Consider the following 25,087-nt stretch of genomic DNA (forward strand, 5'->3'; position numbering starts at 1 on the left):
TTTAGGTGTTAAAATTACAAATACATGGGTTGAAAAAAATCTACTTCCCATGATTAAAGAAATTAATTTATCCTTTAAAAAATGGTGAAACCTATTTATCTCCTGGTGGGGGAGGATAAATGTTGTGAAAGCTTATACCCCACAGCTGGTTAGACCTAATTCAAGGCGCTATAAACAGATTTATTTGTTGAGGTAAGAAACCGAGATTAAATGCAAAATTGATTACAAAAAATAAAGAGCAAGGTGGACTAAGTGTCCCCCTAATCCAAGAATATTCACAGGCATCTTTACTAATGCAAGCCTGTATATCCCAGAGAAAGGAATCTATTCAGGAGTCTTGGTATAGGGGCGAGATCACAAAAAAATATCCTTTTAAAGATTTACAAACTTTCTTTTGGATTTCCTATAAGAGAGCGACGGATTTAATGCCTACCATAAACAGCTTAGTCTTAAGGCATTTATACATGAATTTGACCTGGGTAAGAAGTAAGTTAGGTCTTAAAGACAAGATAATAGTGGATTTACCGTTATATATTATAGAAAATCTAATGGATGATATAAATCTAAAAACTTGGATACAAAGAGGTGCTCATAGAAGAAAAGATCTAATTAATGGCTCGAAGATAAAGTCCCTCTCTCAGCTTCAATCAGAATTTAATCTACCAGCAGGCGAAGCATATAATTATTTAAGAGTTAAAAGTTTTCTATTAAAATCGATAAATTGGAATCAAAATTTGAAAGCACAAAAACTCTTATGCGACTTAGTGGCAGGGGAATCACAAAAAAAATAGCTTTCAAAAGCTTTAACATTGATAACGTTACTTAAAAAGGAGTATATCCCTCCAGCAATTAAAAAATGGGAGAGATTTAGATATTACAATTAAATTAGAAGAATGGAATAAATCATTGTACTTATCATATGAAAATATACATTGCTTGAATTTAAATGAGATGCAATATAAACTGATGAACCGGTGGTACTTAGTCCCTACAACACTGGCAAAAATGTCGCCTAACAATTTGGCGAACTGCTGGAGATGTGGGTACTATAAAGGAGACATTCTCCACATATGGTGGAGTTGGCCTTTGATAAATAGAATTTGGCGAGAACTATCTAATAAGCTCATTAAATTATATGGATCACACTCGGGACTAACACCAGAAAGAGCCCTACTACACATAAACTTACCCAAAATATCTATTCAGGAATTGCAGTTTTTACTACATGTGTTAACAGCAGTTAAAATAAATCTATCCAGAAACTGGAGAACCTCAGACCCAATTAGCTGGATAAAAATAAAATCACAAATTCTGCATCAATGCTATATGGAAAAATTGCTTTTGTTACATGATAGAGGGAACAAATCTGGGTCAGTAGCCTGGAAAAATTGGATAAAAACTCTACATGAAGGTAAAATGGATTAGTAAAGATTAACAATCTTTTATCTTTCTTTTCTGCAGCCTTACCCCTGCAGAATGGAAGATATAGAGCCGTAATAATATCCCAATAGAGTTAGTAACACACTGATACGAAGAAGTAGTATTGCCCTCCTATTTTGTATTTTTAATTTTCTGTATTATGTGGTAATAGTTTTTTTTTTATTTATTTTTTTTTGTCATTTGGAATCCAAAACTGTATGTATGTCCTAAATTATTGTATGTACTTATGTATTTATGTTTATGTCTTTTATGTACTTATGTATTTATCTTTAAGTCTTTTGTATTTTTGTATAAAATAAAAAAAATAGCTGCAAAATAGTTAAATACATTAGGTAACCTTCTTTGAAAAAGTATATACTTTGTTGGGCAGTTTTGAAGCTGGTGACTGCTCTCAAGGCACCATACAGAGCATATGAAATTTTGAACAACTCCAGTTTGGAAATATGCATCTTTTCATATTGGACCTATGTTTTAACCCTGGACTGCGCGCATCTGTGTGACCAGGCAGGGGTTTAACATGTTAGAGGCTACAGAGATGGCATTTAACTCATTGGATGAAGTTGTGCATATAGTTCATTAACCAAATCAAAATACATGCATAATAATCAGCAGTAGAAGAAGAATGAAACAGATTATGTTCTGGGAGACCCTCAAAGCTCATACATGCTGCAGGGCCTAGACATCAGGCATGACTCAAACTGATCAAACAGTGTATAATTTAATTGCTGGAAGGGTCACACTTTTATATGTTTTAGTAATACATAAAAATCTATGTAAATATCTCCCGCTAGTCGTTGCTGCTTCCTCCCGGAACCGTAGGGGTTAACCACTTCCAGTGCTAGACTATACTAGGGAGGGAAGGGACCAGGGATTGGATTCTTTGATGAAATAGCACCGTAGCCCGCCGAAGCGTAGCCGGTGCTGTAACTGTCCTGAGAAGGACAGTGAGTGACCCAGCGAGCCCCTGAAGCATTAGACAAGACTAATGTACAAGGAAGTAACACAATTTATTGGGGAAACACACAGGCTTATATACAGGTTAGGTGAGAAACAAATCGTAAATAACGTCCACATCTTCCTGCCCAGACAGTCCGCCGCCACACTTAGGCCACCGAGCCCCGCAATGTTCGTACGACCTTAAACCATCGTTTTCAGGGGGGATCCCGAAGGAGTGGCGGCAATCCCGGGTTATTGATGGACAGCAGTTCGTTTCCCCGGGACGTGCCGGGATATAGCCGGCGCGCCTTCGGAAATCAACGGGAGGCTCCTTCCGCAAATCGGTCTCGATTCGTACCCCAACACCTATGGGTTCATAGCGGGAAAATGGCGTGTGTGTGCAGGACTTGTGGAACATGGACAGGGGCAGCACATGAGGGAGGACAAAGGCACAGAAAACATGCAGATATATATATAATCTCACAACCCCTGATCATTAAAAGGCACTTTTTAACCCTGGGTTGTGACAATCTATTGTATTCCTATGCTGTCAGGCATCTCGAGGTCCCAAAATTCCAGGTTAAAGGGCATGTTCATCTCTTTTCCCTTTGTGCAAGTGATATGCATGAGAGTTTTCATGGGAAAGCCCTACTTGTGCTAAAAAAAACTAAATAGTCTTGTGTTGGTACACTAAACGATGAACTAGTTGAACAGAGCCATAGCAACATCGCTGAAACTCAGTAGCTGGCATCATGATATAATTTGTAGATATTTATCCAGGAGACAAAAGAAACGACACGCGGGAAAGGACAGTATTGTCCGTTGTTCTTTAGAAACTAGGCTTTACGGAAATTGTTAATGTTAACAAATTGTGTTCCCAACAGATATCTCAGATTTACATTTGTTATATAGTCCTGTGCTTGTGAGGAAACTGTACATTGTGAGGAAACTGTGTCAAACTGTACATAAAGTCCACCCTTTTGCTTATTGCATGGTAGTGTTTGCTAATATAAGAAAATGATGGTGGTCAAAAGGTATTTATGCTACACAATGTTTTTAAATAGGTAAAAAAAGAAGGCGTTAAATCCTGTATCCTTGATACTGAGGCTGTAGCCTGGGACCCAGAGAAGAAACAGATTCAACCTTTTCAAGTACTTACAACAAGGAAACGTAAAGTATGTGCTGAATAGTTAATTGTTTTCTGCTTTTCTATGTGTGTGTGTGTCTGTAATAATATCAGAACAGCTTGTCACTGGCAGCCTTCCATGTTTATTGTAACATTAGCAATCGGCTAATTACCAGGGAAACATTAAACATAGGGTTTAGAATTGTTGTCACATGTACATGTCTTGCTGAATGCAAGGACCCAGCACACCTGACAAAAACATAACTCTTTGCATATTTATTACTCACCACAATGTGTGTGGCATTAGTGTGGATGTATAAATGTGTGTATAAGCATGCTATCGCCATCCTCCCCATGACTCCTCCCCTCTCCCATACACCACTCTGGCTCCTCCCATACACCACTCTGGCTCTTCCCCCCTCCCATACACCACTCTGCCCCCCCCCATACTCCACTCTGCCTCCTGTCAGCAGCGGAGGTTCACAAGACACAAGGGAGCCAGGTAGAGAGGCAGAGTGGCGTATGGGAGGGGGAGGAGCCAGAGTGGTGTATGGGAGAGTGGCTCCCATACACCCCTCTGACCCCTCCCTCCTCCCATACACAACTCTGCCTTTCTCTCGTTGACAGCGATTTTCATTATCGATTTTATCGATTAGTTGTTTCAGCCGTAATAAACAGTTCAGTGATTCATTGTGAAAAATGGTCTGCAAATGGAAATACCTTTTTTGGTGAACCATCAAGATAATTATGTGGATCCAGTGAGAGGAATAAACACGCAAGTGATTGAACGGTCGTGGTTGGATGCCAAAATACGCATTTTGAAGAAAATGAGCTGGTTCAATCACACCTTGATCACATTTGATGGAAAGTGCTAGGAAATGATGCAGAATATTTGTTTTTTTACATTTCTTAAGGACATACATTGTGTATCTTTCAAATGAAAAGTAAATCAATGGTATTATACGTCTTAATTTATAGAATTAAGTATAAATGACTGAAGTAAATATAAAACAATATTGTTCATTGTCTTTTTATGATAAAGTTCAGGAAGACTGCACGTTAAAGTAGCACCAACAAAAAAAATCTTACTTTTTACAATGAAGTATAAGTACAATAGTTAGTGTTCTAACTATTTGTAGTAACTGTATGGAAAGTCCAGCCAAGTATTTTGTGTTTTGTGGCTTGTTTTATTAAGACCCACATTTATTAAATACTGCCTTTCCCTTGATATGCAATCTAATTTTATTTTTTTAGGATGTTGATGCTACAGAAATCAAAGTTCAAGTATGCGTGTATGCATTTGACTTGCTTTACCTTAATGGAGAGGTGAGTTGCAAAAATGTGAAGTATGCAATGTTTTTTGGGGGGGTATTTGAAATTCTGATGTATTAAAAAAAAAATTTCACAAGCTTTTAACATCACCAATAGAAGTGCTTGAACTTATACATGTAGTTTAATGTTCTTTTTATTTCTTTGCATATTGGTTTTCAGTCTCTTGTCAAGGAACCATTTGTTAAAAGACGGCAACTGTTGAGAGACTCATTTTTGGAGACAGAAGGGGAATTCATGTTTGCTGTTTGCATGGATACATCAAATACAGATGAAATATCAGAATTTCTTGACCAGTCTATTAAAGGTAATATTTGAACTTTGACTTGGCCCATTTAATGATTTAAATATGTTGATGAACATTTAGGATATGTAACATCCATTGATATGCAAAGTCCACTTGCTCTTCATATGCAAGGACAAATTAAACATTTATTTGTCTCCTCTCCCTGGAAATATCGCTTATTGCGCTGCAGAACCATACTACTGTTGGTTTTTGTGGTAGGGAGGTATGGAATCGGTTCACATTCACTTTAATGTCAGGCCTAGTTTTCACTTGTATGAGAGATTAAAAAAAAATATTGCTGACACTACTTAGGCATGTTCTTCAGGCATATTACATAAATCCTTTCATATTTTGTACATCATGTACACTTGTACAGTACTTTGAGAAATGAAATTGTACCTACTTTGACAGCTCATTAAAATATTTTTATAATACAAAGGGTTCCACAAAAAAATATGCATTTTAAACTGACATGTGACTCCACAGAAGAGTAAAAAAAAATGATTGCACAATCCTTAACAGTGACTGCCTCCAAATATTTTTGTAGCTATATAAGCCTCTTGCACCTGTTAGCTACTACTTGTTTCGTTAGTCAATTACAATCTGTTCAAGTTCCTGAATTTTTGTACGTTTTCTTTTCCCAAGTAGGTTGCATATGCCAGAGGGTCTCTTTCCTTGCTGCTGTTGCCTATTTTTCTCTTGCTCATATATTAGAATTTTTAAAGGCTACAGAACTAACAGCTTACCTAGCCTATATAGATAGACATGTCATGGAGGCCCACGGGAAAACAGCAGGTTCTTTTGGAGGGCGCCTCACATTTTGCAGACCATAAGGCTGAAGATGCCCCAAAGCCTGTTTGCAGCTTCTTATATCCACAGACCAAGTAGTACAGTGACTTTTGTGGTCAGATTATTTTTATTCATGACTATAACAGATGGAACAAGATTTTGTCAAAGACTATAAGCTGTAGGAAGCTGCTAAGTATATTGAATTTCCTCTGTGATGCTTCTGTGTAGTCTATCCATATAGTAGCAAGAACCTCAGCCTTGAATGTTAAGCCATAAAGCCCTACATAATAAAGAAGCAGAGGCTCAGCACTCAAATGATAAGGTGAGTTTATTTCACACAGGCAACGTTTTGACGCACAGGTCTTTTCTCAAGGCTAGTAATATTTACTAGTAAAACAAGTCTGAGTTTTTACTTAGATAAAAATGGGTAGCCTAGATCTGCCAACCAAATTATTTTTACCTGTTGTGCGTTTCTGTGTGGAATGTGCTGCTGCTGGTTTCAGTAGAAGAACTTTAATGACGCTGATTCCGTTAAGTAGCCAACTATTGGCAGGAATAGGTGGACCATAGATGAGAGAAGGGCAGCTGCAGCAGTACTGCCTCTGCTGTGTCAGGTAAATGCTTTATTTCTAGGGAGAGTTCAAAACAAATCTAAAAATACACTTTTAAAGTGTGTTCTCCAGTTTGCAAAGCTATTGGAATTCAAATAGAAGGTTTTGTTTATTTTATAGAGCATTAAAACACGCTCTGCTTAAAAAAACATGCGGGTTCCCTAGCTACTATACCAGCGCTGTGTGTCCATTATGCATAGTGAACCAACAATTGTCAGATAACATTTCACAGATCTAATTACCTATTTGTATCATTGAATATATATAGAACACTACATCTAAGATTTGGAGCTTACCATCCACCTTAGTCAAAGTCTCCTTCCTTATTCTCCCACTCTATCTTTTTTTTTTCTTTACTATGGATGTTAAAGTAAAAATGAATCCTAAGGTCAATCTCTAAGTAATAGAGCCTATGTCCATGCTACCATGTAGTGATCTTATTTTATCAGTTATTTGGAAGCCAAGTAAAATTGATAAAATCACTTTAACCTCCTCCGATAATGCAGGCGCCCCAAATCTGTTTCCGAGCTCCACAGTATTTAGAGTCTCTTGTAATTTGGGAAACGTGGCACTCCATACCAGGGCTCATAGTCTGTAGGAAGGATGCTGGCACTCAGTCCCCTCCAGGAGCCCATGGCGTGGAGGATTCCGTGACAAGACTGTTCTTTTTCCCCTCTGACAGACGTTTCGGGTCCGTACGTCATAGTTTAGAAAAACTAGAGGGGAATAAAAAGAATTATTTTTTTCATACAATAGACTACACTAGTGAAGGAAAAAATGAAGTGAAGGAAAAATTTAAGAAAATATAGTTAACAGGCATGTGATGTGATACTAATAGGTCATGAATGAAAATGAAAACTTTTTTTTGTTGGCCAAGTTGATGTATTTTCAATGTCCCAAGTGCACTTTTTTATTTTTTAACCCCTTAAGGACAATAGGGGTTTTTACTCGTAGTATATTGCGGGACAATGGCTCTTTTTACATTTTTCAGTGTTGCTGTTTAGCTGTGATTTTCTTCTTTCTCATTTCATGCTCCCACACATATTATATATTGTTTTTTTCAGGACAAACAGGGCTTTCTTTAGATACCATTATTTTTATCATACCATCTAATTTACTATACAAAAAATGATAAAATATGGTGATTTTTTGTTAAAAAATTACTTTCTCTCACTTTTTAAACAAAAAAACTTTTACTCATCTGCAAAAACGAATGATACAACCTGCTAAATAGATTCGACTATTTGTCCTGAGTTTAGAAATACCCAATGTTTTTATGTTTTTTTGCTTTTTTCTGCACGTTTTGGGGCAATAAGTACAGGTAGCGTTTTGCTATTTCAAAACAATTTTTTCCCCAAAGTTGGTCATTCTGCCCCATGTGCCATTTCGGGTATCTTTGAAGCCGGCCAATGCAATTTACCCCATCAAACCATATATATTTAAACACTAGACACCCCAAGGTATTTGAAATGCTGGTATTTTAACCCTTACCATGCACTAATTCTACCACTAGCTTTTGTCAAACTTTATGGTAGTAATTTTTTTTTTTTTTTTCCCCACACACGTTGTACTTCAGGTATAAATTTATCGCTCCTCGTATATGTCACTGCCAAACACCCCCCCCAATATGTGTTCAGTAACATCTCCTGAGCGCACTGATACCCCACATGCAGGGGTTTGTTGGGTTATTTGGGAGGTAAAAGGCCACTTTTGTTAGGTGTGTATTTTTTTGCTATTTATACATCTGGTCACTCTGTGCCCACATCGCGTACTTGGGACATCTTTGAAGCCGGCCAATTCAATTTACCCCATCAAATCATAATTTTTTAAAACTAGGCACACTATGGGCATTTATAATCCTAATATTTTAACTCTTTGCGTGTGGGATTTTTATGGGAAGATACAGCGCTAATTGTATGTAGCGCTAATTGTGTATAAAAAAACTTATACCTATATACCTATTTGCTACACAACCTCAGTGTATAGTTAAAAAACGTCATTGCCTCAGTGAAGAGGCAGGCTGGAATGGGGGGTGAGTGATCTGGTCTGTAGTTTAACCCACCGACCGCCGTGATTCACTGTGAATCACAGGGATCGGGAAGTTGTGAAGCCCCCCCCCCCCGGAGCATTGCAGGCTTGCCTCAATGAAGAGGCAGCCTGGAATGCCCCTCTCCCGATTTGCATCGGGTTCGGGGGGGGGGGTTGACAGACCAGTGATTTCAGTCGCTGGTCTGTCGTTTAACCCACCGATCACCGTGATTCACTGTGAATCACGGCGATCGGGAGGTTGTGAAGCCCCCCCTGAGCATTGCAGGCTTGCCTCAATGAAGAGGCAGCCTGGAATGCCCCTCACCCGATTTGCATCGGGGGGGCAGGGGCGGGAGCGTGAATGACAGACCAGTGATTTGAATCACTGGCCTGTCGTTTAACCCACCGATCGCTGCGATTCACGGTGATCGGGGGGGTTGTGAAGCCCCCTCTGGGGCATTGCAGGCTTCCCTCAACAAAGAGGGAGTCTGGAATGCCCTTCACCAGATTTGCATCTGGTTCGGGGGGGCGTGATTGACAGACCAGTGATATGAATCGCTGGTCTGTCGTTTAACCCACCGATCACCGTGATTCACGGTGAATCACAGCGACCGGGAGGTTGTGAAGCCCCCTCTGGGGCATTGCAGGCATGCCTCAATGTAGAAGCAGCCTGGAATGCCTCTTACCCGATTTGAATCGGGCTCGGGGGGCGTGTTTAACAGACCGGTGATTTGCATCCCCGGTCTGTTGTTTCAACCACCGATCTCCGTGAATTGCGGAGATCGTAAGGTTGCAAAACCTTTTTTTTGGTTTGCCTGGATAGCCTCACTTGTGAGGCTTCCAGGAAAACCGCGATGCCGCCGATCGCGGCAAAAACGCCGCGGTAAACGGCAAATAACGTTACCACGTACATGTACGGGCATTGTCGTTATCGCGTTGCACGGCAACCCCGTACATGTACGTGGATTGTCGTTAAGGGGTTAAAGCAATTATCACAAATAACTTCTCAGTGGGAGATTATGACTACATTTAAGATGTTTGGGTTTTTTTTGTTTTAGATTCATGTGAAGGACTGATGGTGAAGACATTGGAACAGGATGCCACGTACGAAATTGCAAAGCGCTCTCACAATTGGTTAAAAGTAAGCATGTTTTGTCCCTGCTTAAAAAGCATACGCTGTATATAAATTCTTCTTAAAAGGCTTATATTCCACATACAAATGCTTAAAACTGATGTTTTATCACTGCATATGTTTTAAAGCAGATCTGTCAAACAAAAAAACATTAACCCCTTAATGACCAAAGACGTGCCTGGCACATCATGATATTAAATAAGACTTTGAAAGCATCAACATATGTAGCATATTCAAAGATGTCGGCAAAGCTTTCCTTGAATAGCTATTATGTTGTATACTTTTTGATATTATGCTTTCTGTAGGCCCATTGGTAGGGGAGAGGTTAAAATGTTAAGAATGTTCATGAGTTGTGAATCACATAACATCATCATTTAATGTATAGCTTTGGATATTAGTCTAGATTCATACACATAAATTAACATAAAGCCCCCTCAGCCTCACACACTAGACCAGGGGTGTCCTAGTTTTTTATGCAGTGGGCCACTTCATTAGAAATGTACATGTGCATGGGCTGCACTCATATTTCACTGAGAGAAAATATGTCCTTTAATAAGATTGAAATAAAGTAAATGACACAAAACTTTTACTTTTCCTGTCACTGATTTCTGGGCTTTTGGATAAGTAAAAATTAAATAGTTATAGATGCACCAAAATTAAAATTCTAGACCAAAACCTTAAATGACCCCCTCCACACCTTTAAAAATAAAATAAAAATAACCACACTTTTAATAAAGGTTAGTAACACACCAAAATTGTACAACAGAATTCATTAACAATAGTTAAGGAGTCTAGATTTCAACCTAAAGCTACAAGACAAGAAAGGGCGAGATGATTCTGACAAAGTGGGAGGTCGCCTTCAGACGTTTCGGGAAATATGGTTCCGTACTACCAGCAACCTTTGGATACGTCAGATAATATCGGAAAGCTACACCATAAGGTTTTGCAGGCCCCCCCACACAATTCTTTCCTAGTCTCCTCACACCCATCGTTGGAAAAGAATGCAGCGCTAGTCATGGCAGCATTGAAACCCCTCAAGCAGGGAGTTATAGAAAATATTCCAAAGAAACATCTATTTCAGGGAGTTTACTCTCGCTTGTTCCTGGTCCCAAAGCCAGATGGCTCTTTCCGTCCTGTACTGGATCTGAAGTCCGTCAATCAATATATTCCATATCAACACTTCCGTATGGAAACCATCTCATCGGTTACTTAAATGATTCAGAGAGGGGATTATATGGCTTCCCTCCAGGACGCTTACCTGCACGTGCCAATAGCAGAAAAGTCAAGGAGATTTCTAAGATTTGCAGTAAATACAAACAAAGGCTTACATCACGTTCAATTCAAGGCGCTTCCCTTCGGCCTATCGACTGCTCCAAGAGTCTTCACCAAGATTCTCACACCTTTGGCGGCAGAGCTAAGATTGAGAGGAATAGCTGTGGTGCCATATCTGTACCTTCTAGAAGACAAAGCCAAACGCATTTGACTAAGTGTCACCCAGCTACAAACGTATCCCCTCTGTTCTATCAGAAGGGCAATGAGCATATTGGGATTAATGACTTCCACCATTCCTGCGCTAGCCTGGGCGCAGGCAAGAATGAGGCCTCTGCAATGGCACGTTCTGTCCCACTGGTCCAGAAAAGACGAGGACCTAGACAAGAACGTTCTTATATCTCAGGATGTACTCCAACAACTAGAGTGGTGGAAGGTAGAAATAAATTTGACAAGCGGGCTGTCATTCCAGCCCAAGCACTGGCTGATAGTTACCACGGACACGTCCAAAACCGGTTGGGGAGCTCATTTCCAGTTTCGCACAGCACAAGGGAAGTGGTCAGCGCAGGAAGCATGTCAATCCTCGAATTTCAGGGAGCTAAATGAAGTCTTCAAGGCTCTGGTATTCTTCAAACTGTGGATATCGGGCAAGCCGGTGAAGATTCAATCTGACAACGCCACAACAGTAGCCTATATCAACAGACAAGGAGGTATGAAAGTAACCAGTCTTCAAAATCTATGCACCAAAATCATGCTATGGGCACAAGGGAATCTAGAAGCTATCTCAGCGGTCCACATCAGAGGTCAGAACAATGTACTTGCAGACTATCTTAGCAGAAATAGATGCTCCCAAGCAGAATGGTCCCTGCACCCGACTGTTTTTCAAATGTTGGTGGCAAAAGTAGGCCTGCCAGAAGTAGATCTCATGGCGACGAGACTCAATCAGAAAGTGTCCCTTTTTGCCTCCCTCTGCAGAATGGATTACCCTCCTTTTCTCGATGGTCTGGAGATCAAGTGGCGATTCAGTCTGGCGTAATCTTTCGTCCAGTATCTATGATTCCTCGAGTCTTACTCAAGATCAAGATGGACAAGGCAAGAGTGCTGGCGGTTCTCCCATTCTGGCCAAACCAGAGCTGGTTTTCAGACCTTTGCCAACTTTCGGTAACTTATTGGGAACGTCCGTTATCTCCTGACATTTTGGAGAACAAGGGGATTCCACTCCACACTCTTCATATGTTCAGATTGATGGCTTGACTGCTGCAAGGCTGATCCTGAAAGGTCAAGGTATAGACCCAGTTATGACTAATCTCCTCTTGGGTTCGGTAAGACTATCTAAAGCAAAAATTCATCTAAGAACCTGGAGAAAATTTCTTTAATGCGGTTCAGTCTCAAGGACTGCAGACTTCTCCTCCGTCCACTCCGGTCACTCTGCACTTTTTGAATATGGGATTTGAAGCAGGCCTCAAGGTCGTGACGCTTAAAGGTCAGATTTCTGCTCTCAGCCATTTTCTGCTCGCCGATCTAGCATCGGATCGTTTCATTCGGAGATTTTTTAAGGCCATCCCGATTAAAAGTCCTCCGGTTAGATTGTTTTTTCCACCATGGGATCTCATCGTGGTGCCCAAGGCTCTGTGCTTGGCTCTGTTTGAGCCTCTACAAGAGGTTTCACTTAAATTCCTCTCCCTGAAAACAGCGTTTTTTGTAGCTATCACCTCAGCACGGTGGATTGGGGAACTCCAGGCTCTCTCAGCATCGGACAACTTTCTAATTTTTCATCAAGACAAAGTGGTTCTGTATCCCAGGCTGTCATTCCTTCCTAAGGTGCTATCTCAAGCTAATATTAACCAACCTATAGTCCTGCCAATGTTTTACCCAAACCCTACGTCATCAGAAGAAAATGACTGGCACTCTGTGGATGTTACGAGAGCTCTTACCATATATTTGAAGCGTACTTCTTCCTTTCGTTCGTCTGACCATCTGTTCCTTCAGTTCCATGGAAGATCTTTGGGTCAAGCAGTGTCTAAATCAACCTTAGCCAGATGGCTCATGGATGCCATCTGTCTGGTGTGTGACTCCCGTGGTGTGATTCTTCCTCTCAGATTAAGGCTTACTCCACAAGATCCGTCTCTGTTTCCTGGGCCTCCGGGTCTTCAGTCTCTCCGTAGGGTAAGGCAACTAAGTGGTCCTCCTGTAACACTTTCATTAAACATTATAGACTGGACATTTCCTCTGCTTCGGAAGCTGAGTTTGGACGTCAGGTCCTTCACGCTGTTAATGTCTAACTCCCTCCCTTTTTTGGGGATCTTGATATATCCCGCTGGTACTACTACACGCCGGGAAAAACAGTAGTTTTTACTTACCGTAAATTCTCTTTTTCCAGGTATAGTGGCAGTACGTGTTTCCCTCCCAAATTTCGTTAATAAAGATTATTTCTTTTGTTCCATTGATTGGTCCTCTTGTTATTAACTGACTTGCGGTCGCCAGTAAGTGCGGTTATAGGGTAAAGGAGGGGTGGAGCGTAACCCCTTCTATCTTTTAAAGTGTTTGTCCCGGGGAAGAGAGCAAGCCCGCTGGTACTGCCACTGTATTTGGGAAAAGAGAATTTACGGTAAGTAAAAACTACTGTTTTTCATATTTAATAAAAGCTACGATTGAGAAAACTATTTTTTATTTTTCATTTCCTTTTATTTGCCAACCTGCCCCTCCCAGTTATCCACAAGCCCCCAGGCTTGCCACTCCCTGATATGCCTTATACCCCCTATATGCCACTCTGCCTCCCTGATATGCCTTATACTCTCCTATATGCCACTCTGCCTCCCTGATATGCCTTTAACCCCCTTTATGCCACTCTGCCTCCAGAAATGCCTTTTAACCCCCTATATGCCACTTTGCCTCCAGAAATGACTTATACTCCTATATGCCACTCTGATGTATAGGGGGTTAAAAGGCATATCATGGGACAGAGTGGCATATAAGGGTGTATAAGGCATTTCTGGAGACAGAGTTGCATATAGGGGGTTAAAGGGCATTTCTGGAGGCAGAGTGGCATACAGGGGGTTAAAAGTTTGTGTAGGCTCTATTGGTCAAATGTTTTCTACTTAACACATTCATTTCCTGTTCATAAAGTCTTCAAAAAGGATGATCATAGAGGTATAGACATTATCATTGGCCAATTTGGGGTTAATTTGAGGCAGTTGTGGTTGATGGGGTCTTTAGAGTTAATTTAGGGGATGCTGTGGTTGATGGGGTCTTTAGGGTTAATTTAGGGGAAGCTGTGGTTAATGGGGTCTTTAGGGTTAATTTAGGCACAGTTATGGTTATTGGGGTGTTTAGGGTTAATTTAGGGTAGTTGTGGTTGATGGGGTATTTAGAGTTAATTTAGGGGTAGTTATGGTTAATGGGGTGTTTAGGGTTAATTTAATGAGGACCGAGGGTTAATTTAATTAATTTTATAAAGTTAACTTAAGGTGCAGTTAGAGATAAAGGGGGCAAACTAAGGGGAATCTAAATCCTGGTGGCAGTGAAGATTAACCCAGTACTTATTTATAAAAGTATGGTGTCGGTGTGCTGTGAACGGGTCTGTGACTCTGTGAGGGTACTATGAGATATCTGGGGGGGGTAAAAGGCATATCTGGGGAGGACGGAGAGACATATCTGGGGGTATAAGGCATATAGGGTATATAAGGCATATGTGGGGAGGACAGTGTGGCATGTCTGGGGAGGACGGAGTGGTGTATCAGGGTGTATAAGGCATATCTGGGGCCACAGTGGCATATCTGGGGGTAGAGTGGAGTGGCATATGTGGGGCGGGCAGCGTGGCATGTCTGGGGAGGATGGAGTGGTGTATCAGGGGGTATAAGGCGTATCAGGCACAGTGGTATATGTGGGAGGCAGCGTGGCAAGACTGGGCTCAAATGTGCATAAATTGGGGCCAACTAATCGACTATGAAAATAATCGTTAGTTGCAGCCCTAGTACAATTCTAACTCTTAGTCAATTAACAGGGCAAAGGGTCAGTGTAGGTTGCAGTCAAATTCATTCAATATGCTAGCTGAGAAGGCAATATAACATACTTAAAATATCACCAACATTTTTACTACACTGGTGAGGAAAAGGTGTTTACATCTGGATTATACACTCACTGGCCACTTTATTAGGTACAACTTGCTAGTACTGGCTTGTACAACTTGCTAGTACCCGCTTTTGCCTTTAGAACTGCCTTCATTCTTTATGGTATACGTTCTAAAAGATGCTGTAAACATTACCTAGAGATCTTGGTCCATATGGACATGATTATCCTGCTGGAAGTAGCCACCAGAAGATGGGTACACTGTGGTCATAAAGGGATGGACATGTCAGCAACAATATTCAGGTAGTCCATCGCATTAAAAAAATGCTTAATTGGTACTAAGAGGCCCAAAGTGTGCCAAGACAATGTCCCCCACACCATTACACCACAACAAGCCTGATCCGTTGATACAAGGCAGGATGGATCCATGCTTCCATGTTGTTTACGCCAAAGTCTGAATGTCACAGCTGGAATCCAGACTCATCAGACCAGGTAATGTTCTTCCACTCTTTCATTCTCCAGTTTTGGTGAGCCTGTGCAAATTGTAGCCTCAGTTTCCTGTTCTTAGCTGACAAGAGTGGCACCCGGTGTGGACTTCTGCTGCTGTAGCCCATCTGCTTCAAGGTTCGGCGTGTTGTGCCTTCAGAGATGGTATTCTGCATATCTTAGTTATAACAAGTGGTTATTTCAGTTACTGTTGCCTTTGTCAACTCGAACCAGTCTGCCCATTCTCCTCTGACATCAACAAGGCATTTTCGTCCACACAACTGCCACTCACTGGATATTTTCTCTTTTTGTGCGTGAAAATCCCAGTAGATCAGCAGTTTCTGATGTACTTGGTCCAGCACGTCTGGCACCAACAACCATGCCACCTTCAAAGTCTCTTAAATTCCCTTTCTTCCTCGTTCTGATGCTCAGTTTGAAGTTCAGCAAGTTGTCTTGACCACGTCTACATGCCTAAATGCATTGAGTTGCTGCCATGTGATTGGCTTATTAGCTATTTGTGTTGACAAGCAATTGTGTATATATACAGTAGATATAAAAAGTCTGCACACCCCTGTTAAAATGCCAGGTTCTTGTGATGTTAAAGAATGAGACAAAGTTATAAGAGGGTGTGCACGCTTATGCAACCAGGTTATTGTGAGTTTTTATCCCCCCCCCCTCAAAGATTTCAGTTTGTTTTCCAATTGAATTGTTCACATTATGGGTCACATTAAAGGTGGGAAAAGTTCTGACATAATTTATCGTTGTCTCATTCTTTAACATCACAAGAACCACTGTATGTAAGGGGAGACCACGGAAAATGCTAACATTATTGCCTTTTATGTGCATAGTCTAATTTGTTTCTTTTTCTCCTAGTTGAAAAAAGATTACCTAGAAGGTGTTGGGGATACTCTGGATCTTGTTGTAATTGGTGCCTACCTAGGAAAAGGAAAGCGAACTGGCTTGTACGGAGGTTTTCTCCTTGCATCATATGATGAAGAAAGTGAGGAGTATCAGACAATCTGCAAGGTGAATAAAAAATGATTAAAAGAGCTGCTTAGGTTACTTTAAATGTTGCATGTAAAAGTGCAGTGGCATGTAAGATTATCTTTATTTATATTGTTGCCATACATCATGTTAAACAAAAAACATGCAATTAATGTTTTATGTGTTTGTAAGAACCAAGTTCAGGGATAACCAGAATATAACAGATCCCTATTAAGAGGGAGAAAACCTTGCATGTAAACCCTAACTCTAGCGTACCCATTGGTAAACAAATATGCCTTTGAAATTGTTACTAATCTCTAGAGAGGCACCTAATGTAAAAGGCTTTTAAGTCTGAGTTCATCAGAGCTGTGTTCTAATTCCAATCCTATGTCTAAAACCAGTGGCATAATTATAGGGGTCGCAACTGAGGCCACATGATTCAGCCTCCCCATGCCGGGCCATAAAGGGCCCTTCTGACCTGGACTGGAGCCCTTTCTGAACAATTTACAACCGGCATGGGGTATGTGAACATGAATGTGCCCATTTTAAAGGGAATTTAAAATATGTTATGTGCTTAAACTTACAACTTAACTACACATCAGTGTAACCCAGATATGTATTGAGATATATCTACTAAAGGTTAATGTGTTTTCCTAACTAGAATAGCTAGTCGCACTTAGAATAGCTTATCCACTTATAAAATATGCACTGATTGACACAGACAATAAGAACACAATCTCTGTTCTATTAATATCAGGGTTCTAACTGAAAGCTTCTGCTTCCTCCAAAATGCAGCAGAATATATTAAAAATAACAGGATATCCACAGTGCTGATTATGATAAACAAGACAAACCTTACTAAGTAATTTCGCATATAAAACAATGTACAAAAATCTCAACATTAACCCCTTCAGTCCCCTACGGACGTACCGGTACGTCCAAAAAACGCATCCCAAGAATCCCCTATTGACGTACTGGTACGTCCTGCCCTTCTTGCAGCGGCAGGGACACATCCCCCTACATCGCTGGCTTTCTGCTGTCCGAACTCATGTAACAGCTTCCAGCAGGAACGCCGGAAAACTTACATTTTTAAACGCCGATCGGGCATTCCCTTCTGGGTTGCGTCACTGCTGACGTCACCCAGAAGGTGATCGGAGACAGAATATCCCCTGCAGCGTCTGTCCAGGCTCTGCTGGGATATACGATCGCTCCGATGAGGCACAGACACTGTGATCTCTATGCAAGTCTATGGGGACTTGCATAGAGATCACAGTGTGATCGGTGCAGGGAGGAGACTGAGAAACCATGTTTCTCACCCTCCTCCCATGCTGTAAAATGAAACGGAGGGGAAAAAAATGATTAGTGATTTAAAAAAAAAAAACAAAAACATAGTGAGCTAAGTGATGTCATTGTGACATAATAGGCATTAATAACATGTTCAAGAGGTCCCTGTTGGCCAGGATTGATCTGATCATCATGAGCCCACTTTTGATTGGTTCTGCAGTGGTTTTTGACTGTTGCAGTTACTAAACTCACTGCATTTGACCTTGAAGCACCCTGGACTTTTAGGTCAGTGCTGTTGTTTTTTTTTTTTTTTTTTTTTTTTTTTTTTTTTAACTCTTTCAATCTGGATGCTCCATTGGAGCACATCATTGACTGATATTTAGTCCCCACAAATCATGGCATTGAAGGGGTTAACACTGCACAATCGTTCTTAATAGAGCAATCAGGCTGCATGGGGAGGGTTGGGGCTGGTCTCCACACTCATGTAGAGACCGAAGAACCCTTTCACCTTGTCCCTGAAGCTGCCTCTGGCTGGCACACAATCGCCTGTAAACCTGGATTGCAGGGGAGAAGTCTCCTACAGAAGTGATCAAAGGGCTTGTCGGGTATTAACCCCTTCAATGGCACGATCGCGGCATTTTAGGGGTTAACACTGCACTGTCGCTCTCATGGAGCGATCAGGCAGCAGGGGAACGTTGTGACAGGTCCCCACACAATCAACAAACAACCCCCTTCCCTGAAAATGCCTGTGGTTTACCAGCGATTGCGTTTTGAGCCTACAGAATCGCTCCGTAGGAGTGATCGAAGGCTTGAGGGGCTGTGCTGGTTTGCCATGACGATTGTGGCTATGTGGGGGGATTTTTTTTTGGATGACATACCTGGGACGTCATGGAACCACTTGTACCATGCCCACATGTGCGGTTGTGAAGGGGTTAAAATTGTTTCCCTCTGGCCAAACAACACTTCCTATCATCCCTGTGAGTTTTTACAATCTTAGGACAATACAACCATAGATTTACTGTCCTGAGATGGACACACCTGGAATTTACAACCTATTCCACCCAGAACATACATACTTGACTCTCAAGCACGTCTTGTACCTATTCACACATTATGTAGCTGAGACTAAGGTATAACATAAAATAATACGCAATTGCCCATAGTGTAACACCTCTATGTATAAGTGTGTGTGTGTGTGTGTGTGTGTGTGTGTGAGAGACTATGGATGCCTGTAAAAGTGTGCGCGCGTCCGTGAGCATGGATGTCTATATAAGTGTGTGCGCGCAGGCGGGTGAGCATGGATGTCTTTAAGTGTTTGTGTGCAAGCATAGGTGTCTAAATCTCTTATTGAGTTGGATGTAGCAAAATATAAACTGTCAGGACATCCCCATATTTCATTTTTTTTTTCTTGTGTACACTAGGTTAAGAGGACTCCTTATCTTTGTCCAGGTAGTTCTTTAGTGTTTCTTGAGCGGTTACCCATACCTCATATCTACCCATGGTTGGCTGTAGAGGATAAGCTGCAAGCCGGTCCTTGGCACCATTTTTAGGGGTTTGATCCATGATAGGACTGTTTCCTAGTTAGCTGGATGACCTTTAGTTGTAGCACAGGGTCCATATCTAATATTTTATAGGAAATTAGATATGATCAAATAAATCCTGATTGCAATGATACCACCCATGCATGGGTTTGCCGGGTTGTTTGTGAGGTAAAATGCCACATTAACAACACGATTATATCTCCTACTTACCAAGCACGACGCCCTGTGGTCATCCTTGACTCTAACCTTTCCTTCATCCCTCACATTTAGTCCCTCGACAGATCCTGCTGCTTGCACCTAAAAAACATCTCTCGCATCCACCCAAGAATCCACAAAAACTCTGGTTGTTGGTTGAATTAATGGTCGAATTCTCCTCAGAAAAAGTTTTTTCTTTATTTAGATTATGCGCATAATCGAGACAAGGCACACAACACACAAAAATCGAAGCGTTGTCTAATTACGTATTTGGATTACATGGTTTATATAACTTCTTATACTTCTTATCTGCTTCTAATAGCATGCATCATTCTGATTGGTTACTTTTTAAGCAGGTTACGCCTCTTAGTAGATATGTTGGCGCAACTCGTGATATATCATAGACTAGACATTTTCTACTGTCTTTGTCAGCAATAATATTTATGATTACATAAGCATTTTTCTAACATTTCCCTCCTGTTTATCAAAATATTATTCGATATCAGACTCCTCATCTTCAGTATCGGTCATTAACACTGATAATTCATCTTTCATGTCAACAACGTCATTAATATGTAGAGTCTCAGATACTTGTAATAATTGATCACATTCTTCTTTGTCGATCAGGGAGTACATAGTCTGATTTACAGCTTTATCAATTGTCTTATTCAAAAGAAATCCTCGGCAACATGGAATAAAACAGCATCCTCCGAATATTAATACTGCAGCTACTATAGCGATAGTAATTATTCCGGATATTATCATTCCCGACCATCGCCTGAACCATCCTTCTAACCAAGAGGTGAACACATTATGTATTCCTGCATTCTCGGCAAGTTCATTTGATAAGGATGTTAGTCCTTCGAGGGCTTTGGTGATGCTCCCATCAGGGGCGGTGTTATTTGGTATGAAGGTGCAGCATTGGTTCCCGAACATCTTGCACACGCCCCCTTTCTCGGCCAATAGCATGTCCAAGGCCATTCGATTCTGCCAGGCCATAAGAGAGGTCGCATCCAGTTGCTTATATATTCCTTTAATAGCATCTCGAGTATAATTCACAAACCGCTGTTGATTATAATAGAGGTAGTTTATCCAGTCCACGTTTTTCGCTATTGTACTCCACCAGAAAAGAATTGACTCGAAACCTGCAGCAATTTGGATTCGGATTTGGAACTCTTCGTGGTACTCCAATTTCATCAATATATATTCGATCATCAAGCAATCCTTGTGGTTGTATTGGTCGCCTTTTCCTTGACTTTGGCTCCTTCTGTGAAATCAACAGGTTTATAGGTACAATGAGTTGTATTATTATTTTCCTTTTTCTCTGGGATCGATGAAAAGTCTTATTTTTCCGGTCTCCGCACAACCACCAAATATCTGCTTTCATCTGGGTTGGCTGTCGCAGTTCTGTGGAAAAAAATCTCGACACATAGTGATTTAGACAAATCTTTATAATCAAAATAGCTGCTATTACCCCGAAGTTCCATACAGGTGTAATTTCCCCCACATATTTGCACTGTTGGAGGTAATTGGGGTCTCTTAACCTTGGGAAACAACAAGTCTAATATATGACAAATTCCATTTCCAGAATGGGTATAAGTCTTATCAAACAGCTTTATTATACAGTCAAATCCGACTGGGTCATTCTCTTTTGTTAATGGAAATGGCACCGTAGCCAACTGCGGACGGGCTTCTGCGCAGACTATACAATTCTCTTTGTTTAGACTCTTTACAGTAAATCGAAGCCATTCCAACCAAACATTATCTCTATGAAATCCTGCTTCCAGGGCAATCTGATCAATAGAACTCAAATTGGTATACCGAATTACCCCTGTCTCAATTTCCTCGATATGTTTTTCTTCCTGGATCTGAAACTCTTTTTCTGCTTGGATCTTATTTTCTGGAAAAGACAAAAAGAAAACTCCCTGCGGGTCTTTACCAGAAACCCACACACCTATAGTGTATAGTCTCTCATCCTTTTGTTTCTTTCCCTTACTGTGGGATTTCCCCATGATACAATCTCACCGCAAAACAGAAAACAAGGAAAATCTTTTGGTATTTATAAGATACCACGTCTGGACAGGGTTAACAGATAGTTCTTGGTATTTATAAGATACCACGTCTGGACAGAGTGAAACAAAGGACCTCGGTATTTATAAGATACCGCTTCTCGACAGAGTGAAATAAAGAGCCCTTGGTATTTATAAGATACCGTTCCTAGACAGTAAAGGCAGGAAAATCACTCTCGCAGCGAAGTTGTTCACTTGCAATCCCAGCACTTGATCACAGAGAGCTTCTCACAAATGCCGGGGGCGTATTAACAACAACCTTATTAACTGTTCGTTTGCCGTAAAGGACTCCTGAACAGTCATTCACACAGATAGATTCATTCAGACAAGATTTGTGACATGGGTTGGTATAGCTGTCCCTGGACCATAAGAGCTCTTCTCTTTAAGGTCTTGTGATACTCTTTCACAATAATACAAGCCGCAACCAACATCAACAGTATTGTCACAATTACAAACAACAATTCGCTATCACAAAAATAATGACTAACTACCTGTGCACATTTCTTCTGATCAGCCTCAGTACTCCAAGTACTATTCTCATTATCGAATGCATACGCAGTTATTTATTTCAGTAGTCCCTGACAGACTTTGACCTCCTTTAATATTTCCCAGAAATATTTTTCTTACTCACATTTCTGAAGAGAAGACCGTACTAAATCTTCGGGAGGACGCTGCCGGTTTCAGGGACGATGTCGCGAAGTGCCTCTAATTAACAGCAATCTTAGCTGGAGGACTTTTATTACCTCAGATGCAGATTCTTGAGGTGCGGTTCCTCAGGACCGTCGTCCCTGTCTCCGGTCAGGACCTCCTCACACGGGGCACCAAAATGTTGGTTGAATTAATGGTCGAATTCTCCTCAGAAAAAGTTTTTTCTTTATTTAGATTATGCGCATAATCGAGACAAGGCACACAACACACAAAAGCCGAAGCGTTGTCTAATTACGTATTTGGATTACATGGTTTATATAACTTCTTATACTTCTTATCTGCTTCTAATAGCATGCATCATTCTGATTGGTTACTTTTTAAGCAGGTTACGCCTCTTAGTAGATATGTTGGCGCAACTCGTGATATATCATAGACTAGACATTTTCTACTGTCTTTGTCAGCAATAATATTTATGATTACATAAGCATTTTTCTAACACTGGTTCATTCACTTATCATTTCCTGTCTTGACTACTGCAACACTCTTCTGGTTGGATTTCCACTGTCTCGAATCTCTCCTCTACAGTCTGTCTTAAATGCTGCTGCTGCTGCTGCTAGGCTTGTATTCCTTGCACGCCTCTCCTCTTCTGCTTCCACACTCTGTGAAACCCTCCACTGGCTCCCAATTACCTTTAGAATTAAATTTAAAATCCTGGTACTAACATATAAGGCCCTCCACAACACTGCTCCTCCATACATTTCTGACCTCATAAGCAAATACTCTCCTACTCGATCCTTACGTTCTTCCCATGGGCTAAGGCTCTCCTCGCTTATCACCTCTTCCTTTTCCCCATCTACAAGATTTCACTCTGGCTGCCCCATATCTCTGGAATCTACTTCCACCGCACCTTCAGCATTCACCCTCCCTCCCAAAATTCAAGAAACATCTCAAAACTCACTTCTTCAGAGAAGCATATATACCATCTTAGCTGCTAGAACTTCCTTGTCATTGATACAACCACCAGACTACCTCTCACCCTTTCTCTGTGCCTTATGTTTGTCACCCCATTCCCTCAAGATTGTAAGCTTGCGAGCAGGGCTCTCTCCACCTAATGGATTGGTTTGTCTTAGTCTGTCAATTCTCGTCTTGTCATACCCTTTGAGTATATGTATTGTATTAAGCGCTGCGTAGATTGTTGGTGCTATATAAATAAAACCGTTTCCTAATTGGGCCATCAAACCTATGTTTTTGAAAACTAGACACCCAAGGTATTTAAAAAGCCTGTATTTTAACCCTTTCCATGCACTTATTGTACCACCAGTCTTTTTGTGTGCTCCCCCCCCCCACACACACACACACTCTCATTGTACTTCAGGTATGACTTTACCACTCCTGGTATACATCGCTGTCAAACACTGTTAAAACCAGACAGGGGGCAGACATGGCCCCTGATGTCGATCTCAGTGTTGCTGAATGCCTCGACATTGTTGAATTGTTACCTGTATAATTCAGGCTTTCGACTTGGACTTTTGACGTCTGGTCCTTTTTTTCACACATTGTACTTCAGGTATGAATTCATAACTCCATATATATATATCACTGTGAAACACTCCAGTATGTGTTCAGCAACATCCCCGAGTGCAGTGATACCACCCATGCATAGGTTACCTAAGGTACTTCAGGTGCTGGTATTTTAACCCTTTCCATGTGCTAAATCCACCACCAGCCTTTGTCAAAGTTTGTGGCAGTCATTTTTTCCCCCACACATATTGTATTTATGTATGAATTTACAGCCCTTGATATATGTCGCTGTTAAACACCACTCTAATATGTTTTAGGCAGCATCCCCTGAGTACAGCGATACCACCCATGCATTGCTTTGTCAGGTTGTTTGGGTGCTAAAAGGCCACATTTATGAGGTGTACTTTTTTTCTCTGCAGTTTGACATCTGGTCAGTGCGTCTATGCCCTGTCACCGAGCTGGATAGTCCGACCGACTACCTCCGCTGACTTCTGCTCCCTTATCCTGGGACAACACAATTTCCCCGGTTTCCCAGTCACTAGCCGAGACTCAGTGTAGGGTATAACCAAAACGAAGACATATGGCTGCATATAGCCAGCAAAGCACACATTAACACAAAACAAGATATTGGTATACAAACAGCCCCCTTAATCTGCCTCCCAGAGACAACGGGGTCAGTAAAGGGATTAACAATACAACCTCCACTCTATTACTGGCCAAAATCAGTTCCAAGGTTTGGCCAGGGTAAATGTCTGTAGTGGTGGAACGGGGTCCATTGGCGGCAACATAGTTGTGCACCATGGGGTGCCCATAGTCAATAGAGAGGAGGCTGGCTGTCAGGCCTCTCCAGTGCCCCCAGTGATGGAGGGTTCCGTCACATGCCCTATTTTGGCCAGGTTCAAAGATGTCACATTCAATTTGCACTATCAAGCCATACTATTTTTAAACTAGACACCTCATGGGTATTTGAAACCACACTTAGAGGAACTTTTGAGATAGACCTTATGCCTATCCCATGCTTGCTTAAATGCCTTTACTGTATTAACATCTACCACTTCTGCTGGAAGGCTATTCCATGCATCCACTACCCTTTCCGTAAAGTAATATTTTCTGATTTTACCATTAAACCTTTGCCCCTCCAGCTTATGACTATATCCTCTTGTGGTGGTAGTATTTCTCCTTTTTATATAAACTCTCTTCCTTTATCTTGTTGATTCCCTTTAAGTATTTAAATGTTTTTATCAAATCCCCCTGTCACATCTTTCTCCCAGGCTATATATGTTAAGATCCTTTAACCTGCCCTGGTAAGGTTAATCCTGTAATCCATAAACCATTTAAGTAGCCC

At 41.1% G+C, this 25,087-nt stretch overlaps 1 protein-coding gene across 3 annotated transcripts in view; it reads left to right on the forward strand.

Annotated features, from left to right (window-relative positions):
- LIG1 (DNA ligase 1) overlaps positions 1-25,087 on the forward strand; it is a 193,576-nt gene that overhangs the window by 137,027 nt on the left and 31,462 nt on the right. For all 3 annotated transcript variants that reach the window (XM_053451461.1, XM_053451460.1, XM_053451462.1), the window contains exons 19-23: positions 3,441-3,551; positions 4,757-4,828; positions 4,994-5,138; positions 9,604-9,686; positions 16,374-16,526. In XM_053451461.1, coding sequence (XP_053307436.1) covers positions 3,441-3,551; positions 4,757-4,828; positions 4,994-5,138; positions 9,604-9,686; positions 16,374-16,526 — 564 coding nt within the window. The remainder of the gene's footprint in view (positions 1-3,440; positions 3,552-4,756; positions 4,829-4,993; positions 5,139-9,603; positions 9,687-16,373; positions 16,527-25,087) is intronic.

The sequence above is a fragment of the Spea bombifrons genome, chromosome 12, assembly GCF_027358695.1.
Source record: "Spea bombifrons isolate aSpeBom1 chromosome 12, aSpeBom1.2.pri, whole genome shotgun sequence".
NCBI lineage: Eukaryota > Metazoa > Chordata > Amphibia > Anura > Pelobatidae > Spea > Spea bombifrons.